This window comes from Pongo abelii, chromosome 21 (assembly GCF_028885655.2).
Source record: "Pongo abelii isolate AG06213 chromosome 21, NHGRI_mPonAbe1-v2.0_pri, whole genome shotgun sequence".
In the NCBI taxonomy this organism is placed as follows: Eukaryota; Metazoa; Chordata; class Mammalia; order Primates; family Hominidae; genus Pongo; species Pongo abelii.
In genome coordinates, this window is record NC_072006.2 from 37,781,679 (window position 1) to 37,802,367 (window position 20,689).

Sequence of the window (20,689 nt, forward strand, 5' to 3'; positions counted from 1 at the left end):
GGGCGTGGTGTCGGGCGCCTGTAGTCCCAGCTACTCAGCAGAGAGGCTGAGGCAGGAAAATGAACCCAGGAGGTGGAGCTTGCAGTGAGCCAAGATTGTGCCACTGCACTCCAGCCTGGGCAACAGAGCAAGACGCCGTCTCAAAAAAAAAAAACATTTGTAAAAAATTTGAATCTTTTTTTAGTTATGAAAAGTATGTGTAGGTGTGTCCAATTATCTTTTAAAAGGCCACATTTGGGTTACCTTTTTTTTCCACAGTAAAATATACATTATAGAATATACCATTTTACCCTCTTTTAAGTACACAGCTCAGTGGTCTTAAGTACATTCATACTGTTTGACCTGTTCACCATGTGTCCCTGTTTGCCATTGTGTATTTAGAGCCTATGAGCACCACAGGGTTAAGGAATTTATACAATTGCTTTTTTTGAATTGTGATGAAATTTACTATATTAACTATTTTTAGGTTTACAGTTTAGTGACAATAAGTATATTCATATTATCATGCAACCATCATCACCATCCATCCCCAAAACTCTTTTCATCTTGCAAAATTGCACCAATTAAACAATAATACCCCATTCCCCCCTCTCCCTAGACCCTGGCAATTACTATTCTACTTTCTGTCCCTATGGATTTAACTACTCTAGGTCCCTCATCCAGGTAGAATCATACGGTATTTGTCTTTTTGTGACTAGCCTATTTCACTTAGCTTAATGTCCTTAGGGTTTATCCATGTTATAGCATGTCAGACTTTCCTACTTTTTAAGGCTAAGTAATATTTCATGTCTATATCACATTTTATTGATCTGTTAATTCCCTAATGGACACGTGGGTTGCTGCCACCTCTTCAGTTAAGAAAAGTTTTATATCAATGTAGGAAACTGTTTGCCATCCAGGGTCCTAGATGCCAGCCAATGGCCCAACCTTACAAGCAGATCTTTCTAAGGCTAGCAGTTTTAGGCCTACTATGTTAACTCTTTTTTGTACAGAGCCATTACAAATAATGTTCCTATGAACATTCTTTTACACGTGTGGAAGCATCGCACGCAGCAGTGGAATTGTGGTTTCATATGTGTGGAGTGTACCTGTAGTCACAGCTACTCAGGAGGCTGAGGCAGGAGGATCACTTGGGCCCAGGAGTTTGAGGCCAGCCTGGGTAACATAGACAGACCCCCATCTCTAAAAATAAAGGCCGCATAATTTAGTAGCTGGAGTTATCCGTCTGCATTCTGTGTCCGTGGTGTATAAGAAGTAAGGTACTGAGAGCCCCTAACTATACCAGCAAGCAGGCATGGGCATTTTGCACTTCAAGGTAATGGTAAATGTTTTGTGCTTCACTTACTTCTTATTATTTGGAGAATGTACTTTCTGGAGGATAGTTTGGCAATGTTTCTAGTACCATTCATCCTAAGAAAATAATAAACATAAACAATATACACCAAGATAATCAGTTCAACATTAAGTACCCCCTCCCCCATTGAAGCTAACTGAAAGGTCTGTAAAACCCTGAGTAAAGTACAATTTATCTGTTGTCATTAAAAATCAAGTCTCATTCTGGTTCAGAGGCAAGGTAGAAAGACAAACTTCTCCCTATTACCCCCAATAAATAGCAAAAAGCCGTGGACTTTACCTATAAAACAAATATAATTAGACTCTTCACCAGGTGTGGTGGAGTGTGTCTGTAGTCCCAGCGACTTAGTCCCAGCTGAGGCAGGTGGATTGTGAGCCTGGGGGACAGAGCAAGACCCCATCACTTTAAAAAAAAAGAGAGAGACTCTTCAAGGTAGAGAGAAGACAGCAGATTCACTCATGGGACCCAAGGGGCTACATAAGCAGTGAGTTCCCTAGGTTTTGTGTTTTTCTGATATATCCCAGACCAGGTTATGCAGAAAATGTTGAGTTTAAGGGTAAAAATATAGGTAAGTAAATAAACTTTCCTTAGCTGGCACAGTGGAGTATGCCTATAGTCCCAGCTACTTAGGAAGTTGAGGCAGGAGGATCACTTAAGCCCAGGAGTTCAAGGCTGCCGTGAGCCATGATCACACCACTGCACTCCTGCCTGGGTGACAGAGCAATACTCTGTAGATAGAGATAGATAGACAGATAGATAGATAGATAGATAGATGACAGCAATACTCTGTAGATAGATAGATATAGATAGATAGATACCTACATACATACATACATATATATATACATAGGTAACTAGCTAACTAATTTTCCTTCTCCTGAGTTTTCTAAATTATGTTTCTTGTTGGCAGCAAAAATTACTTTGCCTGATGTGGTTGTCACTATATGTAGAGGAAATAATTGCCAATTTTTATTATAAACCAGGAGGATAAAGATAGACAAGGTTTCTATATTTCTGTATTTTGGTCAGTGGTGGTTACATGAAAATACACATATGGCAAAATGGTATAGAACTATAAGTATGTTGTACCAATGTTAGTTTCCTAGTTTTGAGATTGTAACCCTTTGGGAGGCCAAGTTGGAAGGATCACTTGAGGTCAAGTGTTCGAGATCAGCCTCGTCAATGTGGCGAAATCCCATCTCTACTAAAAATACAAAAATTAGCCAGGAGTGGCAGTGCACACCTGTAATCCCAGCTACTTGGAAGGCTGAGGCACAAGAATCACTTGAACCTGGGAGGCTGAGGTTGCAGTGAGCTGGGATCACACCACTGCACTCTAGCATGGGTGACAAAACAAGACTGTGTCTCAAAAAAAAAAAAAAAAAAAAAAGATCTAAGCATTGGAGAAAGCTGAATAGAGGCCACATTGGAGTATAAGTGTTGCCCTTGAAATCCAGAGACCAGATTCCCCCAACATCTTAACTCTCAACGTTTTTCTCTCTGCTCTGACACATCTTTCCCAAAGCTGCATTTCAGTTTCCTCAAGGACAACACTGCTATATAGAACTCCTTGTCCCCCTAAGTTTGATTCAAATATATCTTCTCTGGCCAGGTGTGGGTAACACCCATAATCCCAGAATTTGGAAAGCCCAGGCCGACTTGAGGCCAGGAGCTTAAGACCACCCTGGGGAATGTAGCATGACTCCTTCCTCTACAAAAAAAAAAAAAAAATTTAAATTAGCTGGGCATGGCCAGGCACGGTGGCTCACGCCTGTCTGTAATCCCAGCACTTTGGGAGGCCAAGGTGGGCGGATCACGAGGTCAGGAGTTCAAGGTTGCAGTGAGCTATAATCATGCTACTGCACTCCAGCCTAAGTGACAGAGCTAGACCCTATCTCTGAAAAAAAAAAATTTTTAAGCAAATATGTCTTCTCTGTGAGTCAGTAGTGTCCTGTACATGTGTACCTCCATCATACTGTAATGAATAGCTTAGTTGCCTCTTTTCCCACTAGACTATGAGATCTTTGAGGGGAAGAAACAAACAATTATGCTCTTAATATAAAATAAGGTTTTATAAAGTAGCTGAAAGAGGAAGGTGTTTATCCCTCTCATACAGGACTGCCCTATATCTACTATGTATGTAACCCTGAGTCCATTTCTCTGGCCTAACTCACCATTTCCCTGTGTCACACAATCTATCCTTTCCCCTTGTCTACCCACAAGTATAATTAAAATCATTCATGTAGCCCTTCCATACATTTAATCTATTTGTGTTTGCTTTTCAAGACCTGATTGCTTCCCTTGCAGTAGGTATAAAAGAGTATCATTCTCTTACACTTAGTTTTTATTCCTGATTACCAGAATTACAGGTCTCTTGCTGTATTGTGCAAATGTCATATACTTAAAACAGATACACAGTTAACTTTAAAAGAATTTTTTTGGTATGAAATGTGGGAAAATGTTCAAACATTTTCCTTTAATATGTTTAAATTGGACATACCCCTTTTCCCTGAAGGAAAATATCTTAATGTTTACTGAATAATAAATATGATATATTTGGAAAATGCAACATAATTGCATACTCAGAAATAACTGTTATTGTGATTATTCTTCCAGGCATTAAATATATGATATAATATGCATGTGTGTTATTTTTGTAAGTGGATTCTTAGAAAATATAATGTTCTGTTTCTGGTTTTTCACTTAACAGTATTGTAGATACCTTTTCTGCCTTAATGCATACAAATCTGCTCTACCCCCTCCCTGCATAAGCATTCTGATACATGACTCTTGTAATTTTAATGTAGTTTCCTGTTGGTAGATCTATATATTTTCCTTTTTTTTTTTTGTTAAGAAAATATATTGTGGTAGCGTGGGGGTAAGTTGCATGTTACATACTGTGTTTTTGAACACTTACAAAGTTTCTAAAAGTAAATTTCTAGAAATGTTATAGCTCTTTCAGGGGAGCAAGCAGGGATTCAGAATAATCCCCACATTTCGTTTTGTTTGTTTTAATTTGTTATCATACAGTATTATCGGGAATTGAAATACAAATATTGTGTGAACTTTGAAGAAAATATTTTTATTTGTTCATTCCCCTTAGCAGAGTTGCTGAGTCTCATTCCTAATTTGAGGCCTAGACTATTGGGAAAACACAGAGGACGTCCACTGTTTTAGAGAACAGTGATAACTTATCAGTGGGGGTTTGCCTGTTGGGAGTTATTCTGATATGCATAATGCATACAGGCCACTTGAAGGTAGAAGGCAACTATTCTTTTTTCTTTTGCTTCTGGTGGTTTTTTTAAATTTATTTTGAAGATTTGGGGGAAGTTATGCCAGGAGGTAGGGGGCAGAACTTGAAAAAGAAATGAACTTTTGAAAAAATGTGACACTGGGTTACTGAGTCCAAAATGTCTTAGAGTTGACATCCTAGGCCAAGTCATTATCTCTGTAACAGGAAACATTGTAAGCTTGATTCCCTGTTCCTGAAGTGACTTGGAATGAACCCCTCAATGTCAGGGACCTGAGTGCCTCTCTTCATGGGTAGTGAGAAAGGCAGTGCCCTATTCTGCAGCCTAGGCTGCTGGGCAAAGGGGAGAATTTGGTGGTGGTGAAGGGAATCAAAGAGGGTTTCTGTCATAAGAAACCAGTGTGGTTTACCTTTGCCAGGCGTCTGAGTTCCTGATAATGTTCCTGCAGTTTATCCTTTTTCTTATGATTTAAAAGACTTTAGCAGCTGAGCACGGTGGCTCACCCCTGTAATCCCAACACTTTGGGAGGCTGAGGCAGGAAGATAGCTTGACCTCAGGAGTTCAGGACCAGCATGGACAACATAGCGAGACTGCGTCTCTAGTAAACATTTAAAAAACAAAATAAAAAGACCGGGCACGGTGGCTCTCCCTTGTAATCCCACCACTTTAGGAGACCGAGGCGGGTGGATCACAAAGTCAGGAGTTCACCGTCAGGAGATCACAGGAGGTGGAGTTTACAGTGAGCCGAGACCGCGCCACTGCACTCTGGCCTGGACAACAGAGCAAGACTCCATCTCAAATAAATAAATAAATAACATAAAAAAAAAAAAAATAAAAGAGTTTGGCACTATAAGTTTTGGAAGTCCAGTTTTGGAAGTTGAACAAGGTTATTTATCTTTTCAGAACTCAACAGTGACAATTGAGGAATTCCACTGTAAGCTCCAAGAAGCCACAAACTTTCCCCTTCGTCCTTTTGTGATTCCATTTCTTAAGGTAATTTGATAATTACTGAATATAATTTATCTTGAATATTTCCTAAAATTCTGCTAATCCCTGTTACGTGATTTAAATCAGAGCCGCTTGCCACGTTTTTAGATCTTTATTTTGGGCTGGTGGAGAGGTCTGAGTGCAGTTAACAGATAAACGTCAGGTTTAATGAGATGAGAATTGCAAAAGCCTTAAGTTGTGGTCTGTGTGCAGACACTGCTGCTAACACACAAGTAACTAGCATAGGAGAGAATAGGAGGTGCTTGGGCTGAAAGTGTGAGAGTGGAAGGGAGGCTGAGCTCTTAGCAGAAGAAATAACTGGTCACTAATCTTTTGGGTATAGTCAGAGTGTGAAGAGTGTTATCTGAGAAGAGGCTGTCAGACAAAAGGCAAGGTCTTTGCAGTTTAGACTTACTCTAAGGTCAGGAGAGGATGTGGGAAGACAGTGTTTGTGTCTCCCCGAACCCCAGATAGTCTAGTTTCTAAAGATGTCTTCTGCAATAATGTTCTCTGGAGCATAACTTTTGGAGAGATTGTTCTGCATTATCATGCTTACATGATAAATGAGGCCATGTTATATATGTTATATTTACATGGAATAAAATCTTTTAAACAGCTTTTGGCCAGGCATGGTAGCTCACACCTATAATCCCAGCACTTTGGGAGGCCAAGGCAGGTGGATTGCATGAGCTCAGGAGTTCAAGACCAGACTGGCCAACATGGCAAAACCCCTGTCTCTGCCAAAAAAAAAATAGAAAAAAAAATAGCCAGGCGCTTGTAGTCCCAGCTAGTTGGGAGGCTGAGGCAGGAGAATCACTTCAACCTGGGAGGCAGAGGATGCAGTGAGCTGACATTGTGCCACTGTACCCCAGCCTGGGTGACAGAGTGAGACATTCTCAAAAATAAAATAAAGAATAAAAAAAGAAATATTTACGAGTAAGCCGCAAGGCCGGGTGTGATGGCTCACGCCTGTAATCCATGCACGTTGGGAGGCCGAGGCAGACAGATTACTTGAGGTCAGGAGTTAGAGACCAGCCTGACTAACATGGTGAAAACCTGTCTTTACTAAAAATAGAAAAAATTAGCACATGCCTGTAGTCCCAGCTACTCGCAAGTCTGAGGCAGGAGAATTGCTTGAACCTGGGAGGTGCAGGTTGCAGTGAGCCAAGTGCCACTGCACTCCAGCCTGGGTGACAGAACAAGACTCTGTCTCAAAAAAGAAAAGTAAGCTGCAGACATTATACATCTAAATACTTAAATACAGGTATCAAATCAGGAAAGTAACATTCATACAACACTGTTATCTATAGACCTTATTCATATTTCACCATATGTCCCACTAATGTCTTTTACAACAAAGAAAAACTTGGGAGGGAGCATAGTTCTGGATCTGACTCAGGATCACCCATTGAATTTTGTTGTCACATCTCTTTAGTCCACTTTAATCTGGCACAGTTACTCAGCTCTTTGTGATCTTGACATTTTTACAGAATACAAGATAGTTATTCTATCTGTGCACCTGGATTTGGTTTTCTCTGGTGTTGATTTGATTAGAATCATTTCACAGAAAAACTGTATTCAATTGTTACTGTATTTTGAATTTTGTCAATATTTATGGAAATCTGTTTTCTTTCTTTTATGAGTATCTCTATAATACCTTTAATTTTACCTCCTTTTTTTTTTTTTTTTGCTGGGGAGACAAAATCTCACTCTGTCGCCCAGGCTGGAGTGCAGTGGCGCGATCTCGGCTCTACAACCTCCGCCTCCCAAGTTCAAGTGATTCTTCTGCCTCAGCCTCCAGTGTAGCTGGGACTACAGGCACGCGCCACCACACCCAGCTAATTTAATTTTTGTATTTATAGTAGAGACTATTAATAGTAGAGACCATATTGGCCAGGCTGGTCTCAAACTCCTGACCTTGTGATCCACCCTCCTTGGCCTCCCAAAGTGCTGGGATTACAGGTGTGAGCCACCGTGCCCAGCGTCTAATTTTGCCTCTTAACAAAGCCTAAAATATTTACTGTCCGGTCAAATAAATATGCCCCTTTTACTTTCTTTTACCTTATTTTCATTTCCTAAGAAAATGTAACAGCATCATACAGACGGGTTATCTTACTAAGGTACTAATACCACTTTTTTAAAACCTTCTATTGGAGCACAGCAGATACACAGGAAAATGCATCGGTCTAAGGTGCACAGCCTGTATCATGGCTCAGTTCTAATGGCATTGAAGCCTCGCCCGCTCTAAGCAGCCTGTGGTGCCTTTTTGAGCCCTGAAACAGCTGTGCTGGTTCTATCTTGGTCTCCTTTATGTATGTCAGAGCTGGTAGACAATTATTTCCCCAAGACTCTAGAATCAAGAAAGATTTGTGAAATTTGTGTTAATAGGAAATAATTAGCATGTTTTTTATTCATCATGGGACACATGTCAGCAGTGTAAAGATCTGACATGGTATTTTTTTCAATTAAGTTTTTACAGTTGCAACAAGATTGAGGTTATAGAACAGACTTTAAAAGAGTTTTATATAGTCAAATTCCCTATTCTTAACTCTGTTATTTTGGAAAACAGCATGAGGTAGGTTGTTATGGCAGCTTTTTGGCTAGCATTTGGGGTTTTGTCAATTTATTTCTGCTTTAAAACAGTCACTAATTATGGTGCCTGCTAAATTAACCCTCAGTGAAGGGATGGCTACTTGTATGTATTAAAACTCTCCTTTCACTTGCTCATCTGTCCCTTGGGATTAAGCCTTTGCTTATGAGCTCAGACTGCATTGCTTTTAAATTTGGTGAGAAAAATAAAATTTCTACTTTATGGTTTTTTTGATAAAAATGGGAAAAGTAAATTCTGTATATGAAGGAAATCAAGTTCTGAGCTTTAAAAGATGTATAGGGTTTTAAAATGTGATTTGTTCCTATTGCAGATTTTCTAAATATGAGAGACAGAAAAATATCTACTTAATGAATTATCTTTTTACATTTTACATCACTCCCAGTGCTCCTTTTCAAATTCCCATGTTTCAGAATAATCACAGTTTCCAGAATTCCGTGGCAGCTTTTATACAGAACTGGAAGGAAGGTTGAGTAGTGCTATCAGAGATGAGTTGGGGTCCAGAAGAGAGAAACCAGGGCTTGGAATGACTCCCACATAGGCAGTAGTAATTCCCTCACTGACTAAAGTCTTCAGAAGCATATGTTTTAAAATTATTATGTTCAACAACCCTTTATTGAGCTTTGACCGTATACTAGGCTGCAAAGGTAAATAAGGTACAGTCTCTTCCTTAAGCAGATTTACATCTGGTTGGGGCAAGAGACAATTGAACCAGTAATTCAAGTGAAGTATAAGAGATATCATTGACTCACAGAAGAAGCATATGAAAATCAGACTGCCAAGGAGAGAAAGGCTTTTATCTTGTATCATCTGCTTTGTGAAAGCCCTTTGAGGTGCTGAGCCCTCTTGTGTAGGGCCCAACACTGGAAAAACTGCCTCTTGCTTTCAAGGCCAACCTGCCCCTGCTGCAGCGAGAACTGCTGCACTGCGCTCGGGCGGCCAAGCAGACCCCATCCCAGTACCTGGCTCAGCACGAACACCTTCTGCTCAACACAAGCATTGCATCGCCTGCTGACTCGTCAGAGTTGCTCATGGAGGTACACGGAAATGGGAAGAGGCCCAGTCCCGAGAGGTAAGCAGATGAGCTTTGCTGTCCTTGCTTTCCTGGAACCACATTAGCCCTCCCCTTTGCTTATAAAAGAAAGAGAATTTGATTGCCGTGGTTGTAATGTCTCAAACTTTTTTTGAGACGAGGTCTGGCTCTGTCGCCCAGACTGGAGCGCAGTGGCGCAATCTTTGCTCCCTGCAGCCTCCATCTCCTGGGCTCAAGCGATCCTCCCACCTCAGCCTCCTGAGTATCTGGATTACAGGCACGTGCCACCATGACCAGCTAATGTTTGTTTATTTTTGGAGAGATGAGGTTTTACCATGTTGCCCAGGCTGGTCTCAAACTTGTGAGCTCAAGAGATCTGCCCACCTCGACCTCCCAAAGTGCTGGGATTATATGGATGTGAGCCACCATGCCCAGCCCAATGTCTCAGACTTTCTGTGGTTATTTTTGCTTTATTCCAATACCTAGCTGCATAATACATCTAAAATCTATGGGAGTAGCTTCCAGACATGAGTATTTTTCAGAAACTCTTCAGATGGCCTGCACACCCGGTAAGAAACTCTACTCTAGAGAATTTATGGGTCGACTGTTCCAGAAGCCTCAGGAGTACAGTTCTGCCTTTTCTTGGATGCTGTTTGTAGAAAGAATTGAAAAAAAAAAAGAAAAAAGAAAAAAAAAGGAAGAAATGCAATCTGCCAAATGCCTTTTATGTCAAACGCATTTTTTTCTGATATGAGAAGTTTTGAAAAAGTATAGCAATTAATTATTAATATTTGCCAGTGACTCACCTTTACTGAGATTAAAATTAATATGAATTTATTTTAGAAAACTCCCTATGAGTGGCTATCAAAATATTCTATGGGTTATCAAAGAAGGCAATATTAACAATAGTGGATAGGCTTTAATGACATTTTTTTTAAAGTAAAAAAAAAAAAAAGAAAAGAAAATTTATTACAGTTGAATCTGAGTGACTGAAAACCCTGCCACTACACAATTGGACCCACTGTTAATTTGACTGGCTTAAAAAAAAAAAAAAAAGACGCAATTGAATTTGTTATATGAGCCTTTTTCCTCCCATGTAGTTTCTTTCCAGTAACTCACCTCCACAGTAATAAATTTGACCTTAATACTTTCCTAAGTATGGTTGAACCCGTAACTCAGAAAAACGCTGTCATCTCCTTAGTCTCTCCTTTGCTTTATGAGGGTTAATGTTTCTGTCTGGTTATGGATGGATTTGACCTCTTTTTTCATGCTGGTATAAGTCAGCAATTTACATGAGGTGCCTGGCCCTTGAAGACAGTTCAGCTCATGCCTCATGTCATACGTTTCCTTAGAGGCTTCCTGTTTATGCCAGCATGTAGCAAAATACCTAATATATAGTAGGTTCTCGGGAAAGGTCTGCATGAACACTTGTTGACAGGATCAAATATGCACTTCTGCTTCTTCTGCAGGAGAGAAGAGAATAGTTTTGATAGAGATACAATTGCTCCTGAGCCTCCTACCAAGAGAGTATGTACCATCAGCCCTGCTCCTCGGCACAGTCCTGCTCTCACTGTGCCCCTCATGAATCCAGGGGGCCAATTCCATCCTACCCCGCCGCCTCTGCAGCACTACACCTTAGAGGATATTGCAACTTCTCACCTGTATCGGGAACCCAGCAAGATGCTAGAGCATCGAGAAGTTCGTGATAGACACCACAGTCTTGGTAAGCAACCGAAGCAGCATGGTAAATTCAGACTGGATTCTTGGATTTCTTTCCAACTCAATGATAAAGTCAAATAATATCATGATTGCTTTTTCCCACTGATTGGATAAAACAATATTATACATAGACTATTAGAATCATAGTTGATCTTATTTGATATTAATCTCATTTGATACCTTGTTGCTATGATATGATAGAAGTACAGCTAGGTGTGGTGACTGGTGTCTGTAATCCCAGCTATTAGAGAGGCTGAGGCGGAAGGATCACTTGAAGCCAGTCTGGGCAACATAGTGAGATCCCATCTCTACAAAAAATTTTAAAAACTAGCCAGGCTTGGTGGCATGCGCCTGTGGTCCCAGCTACTAGGGAGGCTGAGGAGGGAGGATCACTTGAGTCCAGGAAGTCAAAGCTACATTGAGCCATGATCTTGCCACTGCATTCAGCCTGGGTGACAGAGTGAGACCTGCTAAAAAAGAATAAAGGGGTATTGCCTATTCTCAAATGGTTCAGAAGAAGAGAATGAAAAAGCAAAGGAGGTAAAATATTAACATTTGAGAACTCTGTTTGAAGATATGTGAGAATTCTTTGTGCTCCTTTTGCAGCTCTTCTGTAAATCTGAGTTTATTCCAGAATAAAAGTTTTTAAAATTAGACCAAGCTCAGTGGCTCATGCCTATAATCCCCGCATTTTGGAAGGCCAAGGCAGGAGGATCACTTGAGGCCAGAAGTTTGATACCAGCATGGGCAACATAGGGAGACCTCATCTCTACAACAACAACAACAAAAATTAAAAATGAGGCAGGAGGGGCTGGGCGTGGTGGCTCACGCCTGTAATCCCAGCACTTTGGGAGGCTGAGGCGGGTGGATCACGAGGTCAGGAGATCGAGACCATTCTGGCTAACACGGTGAAACCCTGTCTGTACTAAAAATACAAAAAATTAGCTGGGCGTGGTGGTGGGCGCCTGTAGTCACAGCTACTCAGGAGGCTGAGGCAGGAGAATGACGTGAACCCAGAAGGCGGAGCTTGCAGTGAGCCGAGATCATGCCCCTGCACTCCAGCCTGGGCAACAGAGCAAGACTCCGTCTCCAAAAAAAAACAAAAACAAAAACAAAAAACAAAAAAATGAGGCAGGAGGACTGCTTGAGCCCAAGAGGTCAAGACTGCAATGAGCCATGATGGTGCCACTGCACTCCCCTCCTGGGCAACATAGTGAGACCCTGCCTCAACACAATAAAAAACATTTTTAAAATTAAGCAGGAAAGATGCAAGACTTCACCTTGGAGGAGAAAGTGCATGGACATTTAGGTCAGGAGGTGAGGCATATCGAAATCTTGGCTCTGCATCCTAACTAGCTGTGTGATCTCAGGCAAGTTGCTTGGGCTCTCTGAGCCTCAGAAGAGTAATTTCTAAATGGAGGTAACGCCACCCTCTGTGCTAGGTTGTTGTTCCATTTGGAATGCCTGGTATATAGGTGCTCAGAAACCTTTAAATTTAGGAAGAAACAGAAAAGAAACCTTAACAAACCTCTTCTACTTTTGGACAGAGCGTTTTGTCATGTACTCTTACACGTTTTCAGCATAAGGTTTTTTGGAGTATAACTGCTGAGCAGAGAACGAAAGGGCTATCAGCTTCCAGGGTTTCCCTAAATTTCCATGTATACCTTGTTGAGTAAAAAATTTCAACACATTTGCCCTCACTTCCTCTTACTTAGGCTCACTAGCATCTTTCAGACGCTTGGCCACAGTGAGGCCCCTGGCATCACGTAGTGGGATAGTAGCTGAATAGGGAAGGCTGTAGCAGCCATGGTGTTCTCAGAGCCAACATTTACTGAGTCGTAGCTACCACTTAGATTGTGTTGTACATACGTTGTCTCATTTTATCCTCACAGGAGTCCCAGGCAATTGTTATCCCCTTTTTACAGATGAAGGAGCTATGGCCAAAATCACATAGCTAATAATTGGCAGAGACAAAATTCAGACCCCAATTGTCTTATGCCCAAGGTTTAGATATACTGGCAGTATGTTATGATACCTATCCTAGTGCTCAACCCCTGTTACTCCTATGCCTCTCTTTTATCTATTAAAAACTGCTTGCATGGGGTCTGGCGTGGTGGTTCATGCCTGTAATCCCAGCACTTTGGGAGGCCTAGGTGGGCGAATCATGAGGTCAGGAGATCGAGACCATCCTGGCTAACATGGTAAAACCCCGTCTCTACTAAAAATACAAAAAATTAGCCGGGCGTGGTTATGGGCACCTGTAGTCCCAGCTACTTGGGAGGCTGAGGCAGGAGAAGGGTGTGAACCCGGGAGGTGGGGATTGCAGTGAGCCGAGATCACGCTGCTGCACTCCAGCCTGGGCGACAGAGTGAGACTCCGTCAAGGGGGAAAAAAAAAAAAAAACTGGCTTGCTTTGATTGGAAATAGCACAGTGAGGGGAAAAACTGGCTTGCTAACGGTTTCTTCTGCACATTTTTTGCCAGTTTGACTTGAGAAAGAAGTATGCTAAAAACTAGGTATGGGGTCTCACAATATTGCCCAAGCTGGACCCCTGGGTTCAAGTGATCTGCCTGCATCAGCCTTGTGAGTGGCTGGGACTATAGGTCCGCCCCACCGCACTTGGCTTTTATTACTACATTTTTTGACAGATTGTACAAATCATGAGGAACTCAATATATACTGAAATAAACAGATTCTCACACTAATACATAGTCACTATGAATATTACGTCTATAAATTCAGACTGGTAAAAGGGGTGTTGTGTTAATGACTCAAAGACTAAGCACTGTTACTGTATGTGACTTAAGTTTAAAATAGTAGACAATTCTTATTGGTATACCCTTAATTCACACAGTTGTTCCATTCCTGGAAATTTCAGTATATATCAAAACTATCTCCCCACCAAAAAAAATTTTTTAAGTTACTGATGATATTAAGCTGTTTCCCAGTGGTTGTACCAGTACACACTCTGGTTTTGTGGTTAATTATTCGCATTGCACCACATCCTTGCCAACACTTAGTATTATCTGACATTTTAATTTTTTCCAGTATGTTAGATGTGAAATGCTATGTATGACATACCTGTTTATTTCTTTTACCTCTTTTTCTTTAGGGCTATTTCGTGTTTTACAACTGATTTGTTGGAGTTTTTTTATATAATCTGAATAGTGATCCTTTGTTGGTTATATTATAATTTTGTGGGTCCCCCACCCCATTGTGAATCATTGCCTTAGTAGTGTGATCAAAGTTATTATGAATATGTGTGTATTTACTTGGTAGAATTTGCTTCTATTGTGTTTTTCCTGCTATCTTTGAATTTAATCTGTAATTTCTAATAGGTCTAAATGGAGGCTATCAAGATGAATTGGTAGATCATCGTTTGACAGAAAGGGAATGGGCTGATGAATGGAAACATCTTGACCATGTAAGAATCTTTTAGTGCGTAATGTCCCTAACTCTTTATTACATTTTTTTGAAACAGGAGTCTCGCTTTGTCGCCCAGGATGGAGTGCAGTGGTGCGATCTCAGTTCACTGCAACTTCTGCTTCCCGGGTTCAAGCAATTCTCCTGCCTCAGTCTTCGGAGTAGCTGGGATTACAGGTGTACGCCACCGTGCCTGGCTAATTTTTGTTTTTTTTCGTAGAGACAGGGTTTCGCCATGTTGGCCAGGCTGGTCTGAAACCCCTGACCTCAAGTGATCTCCCCACCTCAGCCTCTCAGAGTGCTGGGATTACAGGTGTGAGCCACCGCACTCAGCCTACTTAATGCTACCAATAATTAATGGAACATGTATGCTTGAAGTGAACATAACCACAGTCATGACATCCTTTGCTTTTAATAAAAGCTGATTTAGCTACTACTCCCTCAGCTAAGGAATTACAGAGTCACTCCCTAATCTTTGTGATGGGGTGATCACTTCAGGTCAAAAACCAAATAAAGTCATGTAGTATAATGGTTAAAAACAAAGGTTTGTAGCCAGCCGCAGTGGCACATGCCTGTAGTCCCAGCTACTCGGGAAGCTAAGGCAGGAGGATCTCTTAAGCCCAGGAGCCAAGACTTCAAGTCTAGTCTGGGCAACATAGCAAGACGGAATTCATTTGTATTTGTTAAATTTTTATCAAAAGAAACTTTCTTTTTATTTTTTTCAGTTCTGCTCCTTCTGTAGTAAAGAGATTGTTTTTTAGCCCACATATTCATGTTTCATAGTTTTAGAACACAGGTCAGTAACAAACTTCTAGGTAATTCAACCCCCAAAAATTGTTTATACTCCAAAATTATTTTGCACTCTGAAAGATAGCAGCCTTCCTCATCTCATCAAAATTCATAATTTCTGTTAGAAATCTGTGTATGCCTTATCTTATGGTTCAGCCACAGCAAATTTACAGAGTGCTGCAGACCCTAGGAATACAACAAATGCTGCCGCAACATGAAATCGTAGACTGTTGGCCGGAAGGCCGTGCATCTGAGGTTTTGTCCAAACACTGGAAGCCCTGGTAGTTATTGTCCTCGTTAGGTAGGTCATCCTCAACACCAATGTCCTTCCTAGCTGATGGAGAAACAGACAGCAATAAAGGGTTTTAAATGTAAACTTGATATTCCTAAATCTGTACTTTAAGGAACCTGAATTCCTCATATTGTGTTGGCCTGATTTACAGTGTTGGTTGTTTGAATGTTCTTATCTCATCTCTGCCTGGCCCCCTCTCTGACTCAGGCGCTGAATTGCATTATGGAAATGGTAGAGAAAACAAGGCGCTCCATGGCAGTTCTGCGGCGCTGTCAGGAATCAGATCGTGAAGAACTCAACTACTGGAAAAGACGGTACAATGAAAACACAGAGCTGAGGAAAACGGGGACCGAGTTGGTCTCCAGGCAACACAGCCCTGGGAGTGCAGATTCTCTCAGCAATGGTAAGGGGAGAGTCTACAGGGAACCCAGAATAAATGTCAGCCTTTAGAGCCCATCAATATGTCACAGAAGGCTTTTTCTACTTTAAAGAAAGGTGATACTCAATTGTGGATTTAGGGAGACTCAGGTGATTATGAAAAGTAAATGAGAAAATATATGAAGCCCCTGGCATGTTTTGGTGGGTGGCGCAGGAAGGGGGTGTTTTGTTTTGGATAGACAGGGTCTTGCTGTGTTGCCCAGGCTGGCCTTGGACTCCTGGCCTCAAGCAGTCCTCCTGCCTCACCCTCCCAAACCACCAGGATTACAGGCCTGAGCCACTGTGCCCAGCCTGGTACCTGGCGTGTTCAAAAAATGTTAATTCTTGTTCGTGGAGAATGAGAATATTTGTGATTTTGTTCTGTCTTTAACTCTTTACATATATGTGTGCTAGGTGTTGGTCAAAGAGTGTTTGGTTGTCAAATTCAGCCTGGCTGGATGTGTGTACTAGGCACTCTTGTGTCATCACTTTTATTTCTCACAGTAGCCCTGAAAGTGTTTACCTTACCTTCCCTCCTCCTGTCCCCAGCCCACCATTCAGGAAAATACCACTCAATCCACCATGGCCTGGTGGCCTCCTACAAAAGGTTTTACCGTACCACGCTGGGTTGTTTCCCCTTGCCTTTCAGAGTCTGAAGCAGCAGCAATCCAGAGTACATCCAGCAAGCCTCAGTTATTCCCCTCAAAATGTTCCAGCACATTCACCCAGTAACTGAGAAGGTGCCCTATCCAAAGGCATAGCTGAGTGACAGGCCATCTGTGATCAGACTCTTCCCACACACTCTGAGTTCCCAAATGTTCACCACGGAGAACAAGTCTCTTATGACAGACCTAGCATGTTCCATTGAAGGCAGCTATTAGTCTCTAAAAGACTGTAAGGAAAACTTGAGGCAAAGCCAGAATTAATACAGTATGTACAGACAGTGGGAGCTAAAGGCTCACCTTTCCCCACCCCACCCACAGCAGCAGCTCTGGAGCCAACCATGGAATTACCACCATTAGGTGGAATATCTAGCACACAAGGTGTCAACACATACGTAGAGTTTATAGTATGATTCCTTTCGTAAAAACTCCAAAAACAGGCCGGGCGTGGTGGCTCACGCCCGTAAGGTGGGCAGATGACAGGGTCAGGAGATCAAGACCATCCTGGCTAACACGGTGAAACCCTGTCTCTACTAAAAATACAAAAAATTAGCCAGGCGTGGTGGCGGGCGCCTGTAGTCCCAGCTACTTGGGAGGCTGAGGCAGGAGAATGGCGTGAACCCAGGAGGCGGAGCTTGCAGTGAGCCGAGATTGCGCCTGGGCGACAGAGTGAGACTCCATCCAAAAAAACAAACAAAAAACTCCAAAAACAGACAAAGCTAATCTTCTGGTCTCCCTCACTTTCTGAACATTTGCAGATCCCTGTGCGACTTTCGGACAGGGAGAAAGACTTTTGGAGACTTAGCTAAAGTTTACACCCAAGCCATACCTCATTCATCAGTGAGGCCACATGTGTGCAGGCGAGAAGCATAGAGTACAGAGGGAGCTGCAGTCGTGAGCCAGTGGTTGCTGAGCCAAGATACAGCTCTTTCTGGAGTCATTCAGGTCTTGCTGAAGTCATTTAAACATGGCTATGCATGACCACTACTCACCTTTCTCACCTTTTGCATCAAGGATTAGCTCTGGGGAGCATGTTTTCTGATTTGCCTGAGACAGTCCAGTTTATGCCTGTATCCTCTTATAGTAGTTACTACTAGCATTTCCCTCATTCTCAATAATGAAGGCAATCTGGATGATAAGTTATATTGTCACTCTAGGTTTGATTTCTGAGAGCACTATCAACCTGATTTAAATAGTATATTTTAGTGTCATTTATATGTTTATCTCATGTTTATTTCCATGTTTATTACTTGTCCATCTTAGTATAGAATGACAGTATAATTCATATCCTAAATAAATGTACTATGCAAAATGTGAACCAAAATGACTCCAAAAAGTGCCACTGGTCTGATTACATGAGGAGCTTGGGCACAGTTGGCTTCATCAAGAAAGTCTTACTGTGAAATGAGTTCTTTTTTTTTGTTTGTTTGTTTTTGCTTGTTTTGAAATGGAGTCTTGCTGTGTTGCCCAGGCTGGAATGCAGTGGCACGTTCTTGGCTCATTGCAACCTCCTGGGTTCAAGCCATTCTCTTGCCTCAGCCTCCTGAGTAGCTGGGATTACAGGCACCTGCCACCACGCCTGGCTACGTTTTGTATTTTTAGTAGAGATGGGGTTTCACCATGTTGGCCAGGCTGGTCTCGAACTCCTGACCTTGTATGATCCACCCACCTTGGCCTCCCAAAGTGCTGGGATTATAGACATAAGCCACCATGCCCGGCCTGAAATGAGTTCTTAGACACATAGTTGTTTTACATTCTGGCATATTTTATATCAATAATCACACTTTGAGTAGCATTGTCCTATATTGGGCAGTATTCTTAGACATTTCAAAGAATTTCACCAATGACTTTTTTTTTTTTTTTTTTTTTTTTAACATAGTCTAGCTCTGTTGCCCAGGCTGGAGTGCAGTGGCATGATCTCGGCTCACTGCAACCTCTGCCTCCTGGATTCAAGGGATTCTCCTGCCTCAGCTTCCTGAGTAGCTGGGATTACAAGCTCCTTCCACCACACCCAGCTGATTTTTTTTTTTTTTTTTAGTAGAGACAGCTGGTCTCCAATTCCTAACCTTGTGATCCACCTGCCTCATCCTCCCAAAGTGCTGGGGTTACAAGCGGGAGCCACCGCGCCCGGCCTCACCAATGACTTTTAACTAAGTAATTAGTGTTTTTGTTTGAGATGGAGTCTTGTCTGTCACCCCAGGCTGGAATGCAGTGGCACGATCTTGCCTCACTGCTCCCCAGGTACGAGCAATTCTCCTGCCTTAGCCTCCCGAGTAGCTGAGATTACAGGTGTGCCCTACCACAGCCAGCTAATTTTTGTATTTTTAGTAGAGATGAGGTTTCCCCATGTTGGCCAGGCTGGTCTCGAACTCCCAGCCTCAAGTAATCTTCCCGCCTTGGCCTCCCAAAGTGCTGGGATTACAGACATAAGCTACCATGCCTGGCCGAGTAATTAGTGTTTTTAAAGTCTTGGGTTAGCTGGGTGCAGTGTCTCACGCCTGTAATCCCAGCACTTTGGGAGGCTGAACCAGGTGAATCACGTGAAGCTAGGAGTTCGAGACCAGCCTGGCCAACATGTCAAAACCCTGTCTCTACTAAAAACATAAAAAAGTTAGCCAGGCATGGTAGCATATGCCTGTACTCCCACCTACTTGGGAGGCTGAGGCACGAGAATCACTCAAACCTGGGAGGCAGAGGTTGCGGTAAGCCGAGATCACACACTGTACTCCAGCCTGGGCAACAGAGTGAGACCCTGTTGCAAAAAAATAAATAAATAAATAAATAAATAAATAAAATAAATAAATAAATAAAAGTGTTGGGTTATGCAGAAATCCATGGTGTGGATACTTATTTAAGTAAAGTGGTTTGGTGACTTGGAGAGAAATTGACTAGAGGCTTTAGATGGCATTATTACTTTTCCCATTTAAATTAATGCAATGTAGGTTTCCCTACCTGAAAATGTATGATTCACAATGTTTTCACAAATAGACTTTGTTCAGACAGCAAGCAATGTATTTAGATGTTATTAAGGATGCATAAATAAGTGCAAAAACCATAAAGAAAAGAAGAAAATGCTTATCGCAGAGATCAGGAGAATGGTTTCCTCTGGCTGTGTGGGTGGAGGGTGCAGAGTTAGTGAGTTCTAGCTATGTCTATTCTTGGGACAGGATTGTCAGTCTGGCTAGCATTATTTAAATACTATTATGGCTTGCCATGACTTACCTTTTAGGGATTTGGGGTTGCTGGTACTGTTCTGTTTCCTGAACTCAGGCTTATGATGTTAAATTGTATATTAATATTTTTATTATATTGTATGTTAATATTTTATGAACTGGTCAGCCATCTAATTTTGCAAGTAAAATTTTTTTGTTTGTTTTTGTTTGAGACGGAGTCTCGCTCTGTCACCTAGGCTGGAGTACAGTGGTGCTATCTCGGCTCACTGCAACCTCCGCCTTTTGGCTTCAAGTGATTCTCCTGCCTCAGCCTCCCAAGTAGTTGGGATTACAGGTGCGTGCCACCATGCCCAGCTAATTTTTGTATTTTTAGTAAAGACGGGGTTTCACCATGTTGGTCAGGTCGGTCTCGAACTCCTGACCTCGTGATCCACCCACCTTGGCCTCCCAAAGTGCTGAGATTACACACATGAGCCACTGCATCTGGCCAGATTTTTAAACAAAGAAAAAAAAATACTTAATCAGCCATCAGTTTTTCCTCAGAATGACAGTCAAGTTCACATTCCGGGCCCTTCTGGATGTTATGATTCTGAGACTCAAAAATCTGAATATAGTCCACCTGTGGTGGCTGACGCCAGTAATCCCAGCACTTTGAGAGGCAGAGGCTGGCAAATCGCTTAAACTCAGGAGTTCAAGACCAGCCTGGGCAACATGGTGAAACCCTGTCTCTACAAAAAATATGAAAATTAGCTGATTGTGGTGGTATGTGCCTATAGTCCAGCTACTTGGGAGGCTGAGGTAGGAGGATGGCGAGCCCAGGAGGCAGAACTTGCGGTGAGCTGAGTTCGTGCCAATGCACTCCACCTGGGCAATAGAGCAAGACCCTGTCTCCAAAAAAAAAAAAAAAGAATCTGAATATATATGTTTAATGAGTTCAATAAGCAGGCAAGTTTGGGAAAACTGCCTCTAGTTAAGTCCACA

The 20,689-nt window shown here is 41.9% G+C and overlaps 1 protein-coding gene across 10 annotated transcripts in view; it reads left to right on the forward strand.

Moving 5' to 3' along the window:
- CBFA2T2 (CBFA2/RUNX1 partner transcriptional co-repressor 2) overlaps window positions 1-20,689 on the forward strand; it is a 153,513-nt gene that overhangs the window by 121,685 nt on the left and 11,139 nt on the right. For all 10 annotated transcript variants that reach the window (XM_024238899.3, XM_063720608.1, XM_054542155.2 and 7 more), the window contains 5 exons: window positions 5,509-5,598; window positions 9,091-9,272; window positions 10,703-10,956; window positions 14,291-14,376; window positions 15,664-15,859. In XM_024238899.3, the coding sequence (XP_024094667.1) occupies window positions 5,509-5,598; window positions 9,091-9,272; window positions 10,703-10,956; window positions 14,291-14,376; window positions 15,664-15,859 (808 nt within the window). The remainder of the gene's footprint in view (window positions 1-5,508; window positions 5,599-9,090; window positions 9,273-10,702; window positions 10,957-14,290; window positions 14,377-15,663; window positions 15,860-20,689) is intronic.